General features: G+C 40.2%; 1 protein-coding gene across 1 annotated transcript in view; it reads right to left on the bottom strand.

The window, feature by feature from the left end:
- The window catches only part of LOC144824202 (dynein axonemal heavy chain 11-like), a 3,356,387-nt gene that overhangs the window by 1,649,038 nt on the left and 1,694,385 nt on the right, over positions 1-12,964 (bottom strand). The window contains exon 47 of the mRNA XM_078683354.1: positions 8,166-8,304. Within this exon, the coding sequence (XP_078539480.1) occupies positions 8,166-8,304 (139 nt within the window). The remainder of the gene's footprint in view (positions 1-8,165; positions 8,305-12,964) is intronic.

The raw sequence follows: 12,964 nt of genomic DNA, 5'->3' as shown, positions 1-12,964 counted from the left end.
AGAGAGGGGGCAACTCCTCTTCTGAACTTTCGAAGCTAACATCTGAGCTGCGAGGATTAGTGATGTGTTCCGCTCTAGCTACCAGTGCAGTTGCCTTTGCCTGGGCTAAACGGGTTTTGGCTTTCAACCCGGCCGCTAAATCGACCTTGGCTACCGCAGTTGAATGTTTCAAATGCTTTCCCATTTTTTCCGCCTTCTATTTTTTCCAGTTGTGATCCTCAAATATGCCCAAGTGCCCTCCTAAACTGCGCCAAACTGCTCCCAGGTTTCAACAATCCCCCTTATATTAAGGCTATTTTCAGCAGATGTACACACAGGAGACATGTCATCCCACCTCCTTCCACCTGCTCCCAGCTCTGTACCTCAGTACCTCTTCAGCCTCCTCAGCCTGCAGCCTCCATGGAATCTCCACTGGTGCTCCTGGCGTCCCTGGTGCTCTGGAGCCCTGGCGTCTTCCCCTGAGGGTTAGTCCCCGGCGCCACTAATTCCGACACCAGCGCCTCGTGTTGACCGATGCCGGCATGCCCGATGTAACCAAAAAGACACCTTTTGCGAAATCCAAGTGCCGTACATCAGCCAAGCTGCATCCGTGAAAGGAGACCAACAAAGAGGTGGCCAGCGGAAGCTCTGTGCTTTCTGCGCTTATTCATTATTTTTCAACGAGTTCGCGGAGCTTTCTCTGGGTGTTCACTTGAGAACACCAAGCTCCCTTACTCCATTGCTGTGGGCGAGGCAGGGTCACCGGAGGCACCTGTGGCTCCTCGGAGGCTTGTTCTCCGTAGCCATCCCCCGTAAATATAACTCGAGTATAAGCAACAAATGTCTGACATTAAAAAACGTTGGCACAATAATGTGTGGTTTCAATTGAAAGTATAAAAAATTGGTTCAGGCACATGCCATTGCACCAACCGTTACGCTTACAACATCACGTTTGAAGTCTAAAAGCCTTTTATAATAAACCAGTATACACTGATCACCGGACTGATCATTTCATTTATTTCTCAGGGGTCAACAGCATTTTATCAAAAGCTGAGAACGAAGCATTAACATTAACAAATTCTAGTTGTTCATCCAGGGCCCTCGGCCTGAATGGTATTGCAATCAGAGTTCGTTAAGATAAACCCCCTTTATGGGGTGGTGTCTTAAGTATTTTTTTTACAATAATATATAACTCCAGGATCCTTATTGATTCTTAGAAGGAATCTATTCTGCAACCACTCTATAAACGAAGCTTATGATGGGACCCAAAAATGTATAATACCATTGAACTTTGATGGAAATTGTTTGTCAAATTTGTATTGGCCACATTATCTGAATGCAAAACATCATAGAATGGTGGGATGCACACCTTTTCTTTTTCCTCGTCATCATAATGTTCATTTTGTTTAACAGTTTAAGCTTATATAGGCGTGCAAGCACGGTCCGCGCCCTGTCCCATTGCGCTTGCAGTGAAAACTCAACACGTAGGAACCACATTTTTGGAACCATTCCGGCTGCACAGCCAAATTCTGGACTATTTGAATCCAATAAATCAAATATACATTTTTTTCTTCTTCTTTGTACTTCTTATTATAATTCATGTTCTCTGTCAACTTTTCACGTTTTCTGTGGGTAATGTTCCATTCTATGCTGATATGGGCGCAAATTTGAAATTATCAACTGATTGCTTTTCAAGGTTCTTTGCAGTCTTTTATAAAAGTGGCAAAGCAAAGATGTACACTGTTGGTGGTGTTTGATTATATATTTCTTGCTTCGTAGATACCCCTGACGAAGGGAATTTATATTCCCGAAATGCATTGGGGGATGCCAATAAAGTTGTGACATGCGAAAACGTTCACTCCTCTTGTGCTTGAGTTATCTTTTGCAGTATGACAGATGAATGAGTAAAATAAATCGACAGAGAAAACGTGAAAAGTTGACAGAGAACATGAATTATAATAAGAAGTACAAAGAAGAAGAAAAAATTGTATATTTGATTTATTGGATTCATATAGTCCAGAATTTGGCTGTGCAGCCGGAATGGTTGCAAAAATGTGGTTCCTACGTGTTGAGTTTTCACATTATCTGAATGGGCACACGAAAAGGGACTGTTGAAGTTTACACAGACTCCATTTAATCCAGAGTGCTCCGTGATGACAACCTTACGATATTAAATTAACTGATTACTCAAAACATTATTTAAACGGGGTAAACTGTTCATCTGCTTTGTTAATTGCTCATCAGCTTTTGACAAAGTAGGCAGAAAACCGTCTATGCTCCAAATCGCAATCCTGGGAAGTCGATAATATGCTATTGCAGTTCCTGGTTGAGTTACATATGAATACATTGGTGCAAGTAAAACTTTCCAGCGATAGGGATCTTTCTCCCAGGATTTACATGGACAATGGTTTGAAACAGGGCAGAATCTTAAACCATTTTTATTTTCACTCCTTGCAGCAGATCTCTCAGATGCTTTAAACGAGGAAAATGGTCTTAAACTGGGAGACAAAAAAGAGTGCACAGTTTAGCTTACGCTGATGATTTAATAATCTTGTCAAGGACCCAGACTGGCTTCAACGTCAATTACATAGACTTGATCGAGATAACAAAAAAAGCGCCTAGTTATATTGGCTTTAAAAAAAAACTTGCTATTTGTGGAAGATTAACACCAGAAATCTACAACAAGCCAAGAGTTGCCCTTATCTGGACCTAATGATTGATACTAGAACAAACTGGAACCCACAATGTGCTAGCTTTAAGCACAGATGCAGGGCAATCATTTTTGCAATTAAAAGATTTCTAATAGATATGGAGGGCGAGCCTTCTGTCCTTCACTCGATGCGCTTCGATATAAAGTGGTTCCTTTTCTATTTTATGAACTGTTAGCTGTCTCTATTGAAACTAATGGCAAAACTTGATGTCATATTCAAGCAATCTATTCACTTACTTCTAAACTTAGGATCATCAAAACACCAGTCCCCACTGCGACTTGAATTAAGCCTATATTCACTATTTGCATAAATGTCAGTTGATTAATTATATCTGTTCGTGTGCTTACGCCAATCAAGACTCTTTAAAATCAATGTTATACTAGGAAGTGTTTTTGTTGAATCATGCTTCTGTTTTGCCTATGAGAAATAACATCAGTACCATAATTACTGAATATCTATTACCAATTTTAGAGGTGTTGACTAATTTATCATCTTCGGCACATTAATTACTGTTCAACTCAATTAGAAAACGAGCCTATAATTGGGATCTAAGGTGTTCCCTGAAATATAAGTTCTCTGGTTAAACCCCTTATTCTTATGGGATGAAACCTCAAACCTGCGTTGTTTCTAACTTAACTGCCAAAGTAAAAAATACATTTTACAGTGTGAACCATTTTGTATTTTAATGTATCTGTTTGAAGGCTTTGGCGAAGTTCAAAGTTATATTTTAATTGATATCATCTATGTAATATACATGATGAATCAATAGAACACTTCATTTGTATATGCCTTGCTTTGTTTCCTCTAAGAAAAAAATTACGTCAACTAATTTGTATTTAAGCAGCAGGACACAGGAAAACTTTAGAAGCCAGTTGTATAAGACGTGTTATGCACTTTCTAAATCAAATACTTACCATAATCTAATTTAATGGCTAAAGGAATTCTCCAATCGTGCAGAATTTATGCATTTAGAAATGTACTTTCCAAAATGTATAATTCCACACATATGTTAATTCAGTGAAATAGGCTTGAAATTTGAAAGTGTTTTTTAGGCGAACTTAAGTTCTACACGTGCTTTTCTCTAGTTGAGTCAGACTCTTATAGAATACCCCACTGTCCAGTGTTACATGCAACATAAATGCTCAGTCAGCAACTCCCCATCCCCACTACCTAGCGAATACATCGCAGTGATAAATGTAGGTTTTACTACCAAATGCATCCAAATATGCCACTTAGGTTCTCGCTTAAAAAGAAATGCCACGGGCATCCATTTATAATATTTCTGCATCACTAACTCAGGGTTCATTGCCTTAAAGCAGGGCTGGCATTTCTGAGGGTAAAATGTCCTCTTGGTGCATCTTCAGCTCTCTTCCTCTCTCCCACTGAGTCTGTTCTTTTCTTTATCTAGCAGCCACTCACCTCTCACTAGGATTCCTCATATTGTTATCTCCAGACATTTCACCCAACTCTTTTCTGCAAGTTCCATGCGCAGGTGTCTCCATTTAGCCTCTTAGTTCACTTTCACTCTGGGATCTGGTCTTCCTGAAAGACCAGATCCCAGGTGGGTTTTTCTCTGTTTTTTTCACTATTTCTTAAAAAATGTTAAATTATCGTCTCTACACTTCTTCGGTTTGTCCTTTCAGCCCTTTCCATGTTTGATACGAAGTGATTCTCTACATGCAGTATTGTACGAGTTGGTATAGCCATTCTACATAGGAGGAGTGCAGTTCACGGCTCTGTTTTGCCAATATTAGTGTCAAATAGATTGGGCCTTTAGTGGTTGCTTTTTATGGATTACGGATAAGTGCTTATGAGCTCAGAGGAGGGAGCAACGTGTTAATCTTGTTTTTCCATAAGCAGTAAGAATATAAAGTGAAATAGTAATAATATAATCAACTTTCTTTGATGCAGATCATTGCACTTAACGTATCTCATTTCTAAGCACTGTAAATAGTAGGTGTTACAATTACTAAATGTAACGTCTCTCAATTTAAGACCTTAGGAAGACGGAAGACGCTGGATCATCCTTGCTGAGGACCAAACCCATGATTTGCAGATCACAGCACGTGTGACGTGCAAGCATTTCACTTACTGAAGCATCTGACTACCATCGTCTTGCTTCTCTTCCCATTTACTGCAGCCTAGATTGATAGAACAATATTCTTCAAAGAAACCTCATATACTAAAACTTTAAAATTGGCCATTATAACCACGAAGATAAACAAATATGTTTGGGTTTTAGGACCTTCAGAAAATGTGGAGCAGCTGTGCTAGTTGTAGGGAATACAGATTGCCACATGCAGGCTGTGAAGAGAGGCAAAGAGGTTTTATTTATTATTTTCAAGTGTCTATATACTCCCCTAATGCTACAAAAATGCATTTCTAGAACAGTTCTTTACCGTTTTTGGTGAACATTTTCAAAATATGTTAATTTTGGGGGAAGAATTCAATCAGGTTCTGGGTCACAGCACAGCCTGGACCCATTCGTTTACAGTGTTCCCCTAACCACTCTCAAGATATCAAACTCATTTTTTGCAATAGCTTACAACAGAATAGGCATATTGGATTTCCTTGAAAAGCTGCTCCTTAGCAAAATTACATACTGGATTACACTGCCCTTACATCTTTGTCAAAACATTCCATGATGTTTCTGTGCCTCAATTCCTTTGAGACACAAACAGCAACAACATGTTTCCATATGGCAAAAATCAGTGTTAAAAACCCCTTCCATGACATGATCTCAATGTAACAAAAAGCTCCAACAAAACCGAAGAGTACTTTAAGTTTAATGAAAACAATGTGATTCCACCTGATATAACGAAGGGCAAAGCAACACATGCCTTCAGAGACTGATGATCCTAAGTGCTAATTACAAAACATTGGAACAGGCCTTTCATAATTTGGAAACAGGAACCAGCCAGAGCAGCACGACCATGTTTACAAAGGAAAAATCCCACCGCAATCCTTCTGCCAGCTTCTTGACAGTACTGAAAGTACAGATCTATATAAAATTGAGACAGTGCTGGGTATCCTGCCCCTGCTTCTCTCTGTGGCTTCTCATTGGCCTCGGGGATGTACTGATGGGCCCACTGACAGCCACATTTTAGCTGGTAAACTGTGACACCTGAGGCATGTGCAGTGTGTCTATTAAACAAAATGGATTGCACCTGTTGGAGGGGATCATATTAGAACACTCTCATCGCATGCACAATCCAGACTTCCACTTACAGTGTTGTGTTTTTAAACAACACTCTGTAGATAAATCGTGTGTCAGCCCCTTCATTCCCTTCCTCATCCTCCTGTCATCAACAGACTGGAGAGGATAGCAAGAGGGCTGACCTGCACACTAGCAGTGTTTATGAAAACACAAAAGTCATGTTTTCATGATCCCTGCTACATTAAATAGTACATAGGGTCGTAGTACGATGTTGGCTGTTTCAGAAAGGAACCACCCGACCTCAGGTCGGCGGTTGCCACCTCAGTTTTTTGATGCGACCACCAATAGTGCAGACGCAAACCTCCATTTCTCAATCAAAGATTGTGTGGTGGGTGGAAAAGTCCCGCAGCACAAGCTTCCATTGAGAAATGGAGGTTTTGAAACATCCCTGCACCGTGTGGCAAGCACCATACCCAGGCCCCATTGCAGAGGGGCAGGTGGAAGGGGGCCCTGCTGGAGGTCCCCAATGTCACTTTCTGACAGCCTTTCCATGTCAGAAAGGCCGACATGGAATGGCTGTCAGAAACAAAGATCATAATCCAGACGGCGGTGCCGCCAATATTAAGGGATTATGCGGTCTGTCCGACAGACCAAAAGAATTTTTGAGCCCGTTGGAACCACGTCAAAATCCCCCCCACAGGTTTCACTACGACTGTCATCATCCTTATAGAACAGTTGGACTGTAAACCTACCATGTCGGGAGGAAAGCCTCTGACTGCTGGCCGGAGGCTTCCTGCCCGACATCGCATTTAAGGCCCATAGTGTCAGGTGGCAAAATGTGGGCCTCACAGGAGGTAGGATGTGCCCTGAAGCCTCTGATGTATCAACATTTGTGAAGAGCATTTTACATTCTAGACATCTCACAGAATACACTGAGGCAATTTTCCTTAGGTCATAGACTAGGCATCATATTTCTATACAGTGGTGTGAGCCAAGATGGTAAATGTAGGTTTTGCAGCGTTACAGCGAGAAAAACATTTGAGAGGATTTGGTCCGGACATCTCTAGGCAGTAACCTTCTGCCAGAAGTTTTGTTTGGTAAACAGACTTGTTTGGAACTGTAAAATGTTGGACTGTGGGCCACGAAACAGTAACCTGAAGTTACTTTCTGGGGTGAATTGTAAAGAATATATTCATATACAGTTGTTATAGTACCATAACAGCTAAGTGACCACTTTCCAGGAATTAAGTAAACCATGAAAAGTACGCTGTTCCCCAGGGTGATAAAGGTGAATGAACCGAGCAATGGGTGAAAGCCCCAACAGAGGAGGGAAGGGAGGGGAATCTTCCCTTTTGGAACTAAAACCCTCACATACCCAGCAAGCTAAGTGTCATGCTTCATCATCTGGGTTAGCTCCTTGTCAGACTGGGGGTGCAATGTCTGACGGGCACCCATAAAGGGGCTCTTTACCGGAGATCTTTTGTTCCTGCCAGTTGGTGCTGTGGGTGTGAGGGCCCTAGGGGAAGTGTAGACATAGGGGGGGAAGTGATTATTAAAAAAGGTTAGAAAATCCACAGAGTGACTTTAATGGTGTGGTCTTCTACCTTATTAAATAGGTGAGTTGAGAGTACTACCTGGTGCAATGATCCAGAGAAGTGCGCTCTACTGAATGGTCAACATGTTTCATGCTAAGTGTTCGTATAGATACAATGCAATTCATCAGGACCTAAAAGGGGTGAAAAGAACTATCTACACGCTGTGGTCGGCAAGAGTCCACCTGCTTCACAGGATATAGAGGGACAGGCAGACAGTCCTGGGCTTCTTAGTGGGACCCTACTAAGGAAGGATGATGAGCTTCAACGGTCTTCTCATGTGCAAAGTACCTCGATAGTAGGTACCCTTACTGCAGAGCAGACGCCGCCAGTGCACCTACCCGCACGTCACGGAGGTGAAGAGAAGCCGGAGACACTTTCCAGGAATACCTTCTTGTTAATATTATGCACACAAATTCTAAACTCTATATTACGTTGATATTATTTTCAAATCATTACTTTATAATACAGTTACATCACTGGCGTAACGGAAAGTGAGGGGGCCTCCCTGCACGGTACTTAGAGGGGCCCCCTCTGGGCTCAATCAGGAGCTCTCCGGCCAGAGTGCAGTGCTGAGGGACCCTCTTGGAGCTAGGGGCCCCCCACCCCGCAGGGGCTGCGGGGGCCTGTGTTACGCCCCTGAGTTACGTATATTTTTATTTTATGACAAGACTATCGTTGATCTAACAAATTTCCACAAAAATCCACATTTTCATTATTGCTTACCTGTTTTGAAAGCAGTTCGCGGCATAATGTGTAGAGACTAATGAATTTTCTTGCAAGTAACCTGGCATCTACAAATCCTTCTGCGACTAGCATAATTTCACATATGAGCTCAAAGTCAGGAATCACCATTGCACATGGCCTGTCAAAAAATAATCATACACTTTACATAAAATATTGATATCTCAACAGCATGCTTGGTTAAGAGTATACTTTTGTTGCAACTGCCGATCCCTATGTATGGTTTAAATGCATCCTCTAAATTATTGCTAATACATTAATACTCATTTATTTTGCTTTATGGGCCAATATTTTCTGGTTAAGTAAATCCCACATGCAACAGCAACATTCAAGACAAGTACCAGGTTGAGAGGACATTTTAGCAGGTGGGTTAAGTTATTTCACAAGGCTCTGTTGTTAAACATATTTTAAGGGCAAAGTGTGCTCAAGCTTCATAATTAAATAGAGCTATTCTCTTGTAGAATGTTGCCAAGAAGTTTATGTCACAGGAGATTGTTCAGCAAGATGGCAAAGGAAATGCAGGCAGAAGGCACAGAACATAATGCTTAATTTGTAAAAAAAAAAGAAAATATGCCAGGGCCCTCATCAGGAGGCTACTGCAGCTTGTGCCACCTGTTGCATCTGCAGTGCTACCAATGACACCACAAACACAATTATCAACCATCACACTCCTAGAAGTGTAACAATTCAGACTATTCCATGTTCCCAGAGCTGTAACAATGGCTTGGGTGTCAGGGATTAGCCATTTTTAGTATATATTGAATAAATAAACAACAGTTGTTGTCCTCATCCCTAAATTAGATAGACAGCGCCACAATGTAGAAGACTGTCATAAGTGCCGGTGCATACAATTAAGAGCTTGTGTCTGGTACTGGAAATCACAGACTCAAATTAAGCACTGATTGCAGTGTAAGGCCTCTAGCATGAGGCTTGATATAACCAGTACATAACCACAAAACAAAGTATGTGATAGGTTCTTACAGAAAATAACAGGAAAAAGAAATAATGAAAAGCTATTTACAGTTATATCCTCTGAATTTAAAGATACTAAATGTATACATTAAATACATTTAAGGATTCACCTTCAGCACCCTCCAATATTCAGCATCTGTCAGGTGAGAGATTTTAAGTTACTGAGCCATCCTGTATATCCTGCTATCACTAAAAGATTCTACCATTCTGACAGAATTATGATCCGTTGATCTTTATAATGTTACTCCTCCCAACACCCCTCATTTTTTCCTCTACTTTGGCAATCGGACTTTCCACACTTGCAGGACTAATCTTGATTTGTGGCAGGCCTCATAGCCATTTCTTTTTCTAATGCATGCATTTTTGGAAAGAATTATATGTTTGTCTTCACAACAGACATTGCCTCCCAAACATACTCATCTTCTCTTAATTTGGCCATCTATGCAACGTTTGCCTGGTTTCACAAATTCTACATGAAGCTTAATTAGCAAGCACATACAACAGACCAGACTAATCTTTCAAATATATTTGATTATGCCAAACTGACTCATAAGCAAGACAAGGAACCTTTAGAGGGAGGTGTACCAATATAAGAAGTGAAGAGGATTTCAGGCATTTTGTCTCTTTCCAGCTGAAGATCTACCAGTAGTGAGCTATCAAAGTCATTTGCAGCCATGATGACTCCAGTTATTCTCCACCACATGGATATATAACAATTCTCAAACAGAAATGAAGATTGGTTACTCTGTGGATGATAGAAATTAATTAACCTTTTAAACACTTACTATAGCTTCATGATCATGTTTAATTGAAAATAAAGGCAAACCATCTCATGAAGCTTATTCATCACTTTGGTCTACCCGATCAAAGTGAGTTTATTAAAGGTCAGTCACCGGAATGTAACATACTCTCTTGGGTGGAAACAGTAGAGGACTCAAAAACAAATCAGTTACTCATTCTCATCATCCTCCAACATTAAGAAAATGCTCTTAACCTCATGATCCTGGATTCCTCTGGGAAGCATTAAACCAGGCTTCTCCAACAATTAGCTCCTGAGCTACTGGTAGTTCTCCAGCTCGCCTGTGTGCAGTCCTGCCTAATAAATTAAAAGCTTTTGCTTGATTGAGTTAATAAATGTATCCAAAACTGGAAAGATTGTTTTTGAGATGAAAATGTGTGTATTTTCAAAACTCATAAACAGATGTTTTGGCAAAAAATGGTTGAATTTCCAAAATATATTTAGTTCTTATATTTAGGAATAAATCATGTGATGTTAGGGAGAATTACTAATAATATTATTATCTTGGTTTCAGGAATATTACAGCTATGGCTATTATGTATTACCCATCTAAAGGCATTCCAAATTAGCTAAGCCTTTATTTACATTACTGCTGGCAACTGTGCCTCAAGCACTGTCCTGTTTACTGCTGATAAAGTTGCATCCAGTGGCCACTAATGTTATCTAGTCTGATGTGGTAACTGTTACAACATATTATATTATTAGTAGCTCAGGATGATTTTCATTGAACATAAGTAGCTCTAATTACAGATAGTTTGGAGACCTCTGTATTAAACCATGCTGGAATGCCTTCCCGGTTCACTATATACATCCAAAGCTTGTATTTCCTCACCTGTGCTGAAGTTATAAATAAAAATCAATCAATCAATCAATCAATACATCAGTCAATCAAATCAACTCTATTGGGCAAAGTCAATGCCAATAAAGATAACAAATAAATAAATACCGAATAATTGTTCGTTATTGCCATAAGCACATTTTCACAGAATATTAATAGTTACAATAAAAACTGATTTCTAGCTAATCTTAAAAAATATCATGGCTATATGAGTAACTAAAATACATAAAATATAAAAGCTGAACATATATCAATGGCAGACCTGATTATAATGCAGTGAGTTATAAAAAAAACAAGGAAAAACCACACAGTGAAGATAATTGTTGTAGACAAGTATATGCCATCATATGGGACTGCTAACGCGGGATTTCTGGTCTATTGCTGTTAATCCAGATCCCAATTCAGGTCGACTAAATCGTTGGTACCTGTCATTGAGTAAAAGGCAATCTACTACTGGGTTAATCAAGAAAGAACTTACGCCACACTCAAGAACCACTTACCATTGGAAAAGGTTTAAAAGTTTATTATAAAGCCAAAGCTATCTGGAGATACAAGCACCTCAGAATGAGGTTCAAAAGATATACAGGAATCAATACAAATAAGAATTCTCTATATGCTCTTAGTCGGCAGAAAGATATCACTAAAACAAATTCAAAAAGCATTAAAGTTGCCAACATGGACACAAGCTGTAGCTTATGCGTCATTTACAGAAAGGAAAAGTTCAGGTTAGACTGTCCCTACACTAGACTAAGTGACATCCCTACTTAACAAGATCTTTACCTAAAAAGGTGTCAGCCGTGGTGACTTCCAAAGAAGATCACACACTTCCCTTAGTCTTTGTCTCAAAGTCGAAGTCTTGCAGTTCCCTATCTGCCTACCCATCCGCTCTCTTAGGCTCCTCAGATCATCTGCTCTAACTCCACCCCGGGGTGCTGTCCCTAATACAAAATCACATTTCCAATAGGAACGCCCCTGGAGACGCCTCTCACGTGGTGTAGATTCTGGCGGCAAATTCCATGCTGGTACTCCTCGGGACCCTTCGTTAAAGTTGACCTTGCTTCCCAGGCTTCTCTCCGGCAAGACGGTACCCCCTAGAAATTCCTGAAGACTCCTACAGGCCTGTGCCTGGCGTCTCTGAACAAAAGTCTATTCATCATTTTCTGATTAAGCCCCCTCACACCTGCAAAAGACACTTTTTCTCTGTGGGCCCCAAATTCCGGCCTCCACCATATCTTAGGGTCGTAAAACATTTGAACAGGCTTTACATTCGTGCTCTGTGCGACCTCTCCTTAACGAGCACATGCAGATCAAAGAAGCAACTTTATCTATTCAGGCCTACTAGAATTACATGAAACGGGCCTCTGCAATATGCACATTTAATTTCTTTGTTTAAACAGTATTCTAACTAACACACATTACTATAATGTAACACATCTATTCAAAACATTATTTCAATTCTATGATTAATAATACTTTGCAGTAAAATGACATTAGAATCTAGGTTACTTAAAAGTGTAGCAGCATCTTTCGTTTCTTGTGAAATGCCATGTGGCCTACACATTTCCATGGCTTGCAGAATTACATTTCTTTTTCACACAGCCCCATAACGTGAGACTCCAACATCATTCTAACATTTCTACAAATCTCTACATTAGTTTTTCACACTGATATATGTATCCCTACTCTAATTAAACACTCATGAATATATTTTCACTCTATAAGTTTGACACTCTTGTATGTTCTATACTAAACTAATATAACGTGCTTGTAAATATGGTGCACTTCTATATTTTTCAGATTTGTGCTCTCTCAATCCCCCCTTTGATGACTTACAGTAGTCATCATCATCACAACACCCTCTCTAAGGTATAGAGTATCAAACTGAAGTCGTTGCAACCTTCCCTCGTTTCATCTCCTCTAGAGCCCTCAGACTCCTGTACTGATTCTCCTGCATCGCAGCTAATCTCCTTCCCTGCTCTCGCATGGATCTCTGCAACCTGTTTGCTCTATACCATTTGTACAGTCTCACCAACCCCCACAAGGTGATTACACAAATCACTATTATGATGATAGGTTTCAATATGTACCAAATGATATTCTTTCCCAGGTTGGCAAACCAACCTCCAACTTTACCCATTCCTTGACCTACTTTTTCCCACACTGTTACCTTTG

Source organism: Lissotriton helveticus, chromosome 3_1, assembly GCF_964261635.1.
Source record: "Lissotriton helveticus chromosome 3_1, aLisHel1.1, whole genome shotgun sequence".
In the NCBI taxonomy this organism is placed as follows: Eukaryota; Metazoa; Chordata; class Amphibia; order Caudata; family Salamandridae; genus Lissotriton; species Lissotriton helveticus.
Note: the sequence above shows the minus strand (reverse complement) of the source record. Positions and strands in the feature narration are given on the sequence as shown.